This window comes from Galeopterus variegatus, unplaced genomic scaffold (assembly GCF_000696425.1).
Source record: "Galeopterus variegatus unplaced genomic scaffold, G_variegatus-3.0.2 Scaffold4786, whole genome shotgun sequence".
In the NCBI taxonomy this organism is placed as follows: domain Eukaryota; kingdom Metazoa; phylum Chordata; class Mammalia; order Dermoptera; family Cynocephalidae; genus Galeopterus; species Galeopterus variegatus.
The window spans coordinates 151,018-151,754 of record NW_007730897.1 but is presented as its reverse complement, the minus strand read 5'-3'; the positions used below and the strand labels follow the sequence as shown (position 1 = coordinate 151,754).

Sequence of the window (737 nt, the reverse complement as noted above, 5' to 3'; positions counted from 1 at the left end):
ACTGCCATTCACTGGGCGGCAGAAATAAGGTGGTTTGAAGGCAGTTTCTTTCCACAAGCAAAGAGACTCTTATCTATATAATACTTCTAATTGTGTTACTGGCTGTGGGTCTCAAAGTCCACCCAATTCAAGGGACCCTGATCTCACCATGGCCAAACAACGAGAGAGCTAAGCAGTTTTGGGTTTTCTAGGGTAGTCTGGAGCTTGTGGGTGACAGGAATTACTGTGTCCTCTGTGTTCCCCCAGAGAGAGGGAGAGGGGGGAAAAAGGGAGTGGGAGAGATCAAGACCCACCACCTCTCCCCAGCCAGGCCTCATGGGGCTCGTGGGAAGCGTGCGGGCCAGCACTGGGGGTTGGGGCGCCTCACGGATTCACTGAGCCCTCACACCAGTGAAGACCTGCCCAGCGCAGGCAGGACGCGGACGCTGAGGGCCGGGAGGCACAATGCGGCCGCCAGACGGCGCCAGCGCCTCAAGTCCTCGCGTGATGGCGTCGCCCCGACCAAGAAGGAAAGGTGGTCGGCTTTGCGAGGAGGGGGTGGCTGGGGCCCGGCAGCCCGCGGAGAGAGCGGTGCCCCACCCGCCCCGGAACTGCCGGCCTCCGGGCACTGCCCACCCGCCCTTCCATTCCCACCAGCCCGAGGGCCCCACCCCGATCTGAGCTCGCTGGGTGACCTCCGACGCCCAGGCGGTGACGGAGGGCGCTCTCAGCTCCGCGCCTACCTCCCGGCCCTGAGG

The 737-nt window shown here is 63.1% G+C and overlaps 1 protein-coding gene across 1 annotated transcript in view; it reads left to right on the top strand.

Annotated features, from left to right (window-relative positions):
• The first annotated feature begins 444 nt into the window (after positions 1–444).
• The window catches only part of LPCAT4 (lysophosphatidylcholine acyltransferase 4), a 9,385-nt gene continuing 9,092 nt past the window's right edge, over positions 445–737 (top strand). The window contains exon 1 of the mRNA XM_008588356.1: positions 445–604. Coding sequence (XP_008586578.1) covers positions 445–604 — 160 coding nt within the window. The remainder of the gene's footprint in view (positions 605–737) is intronic.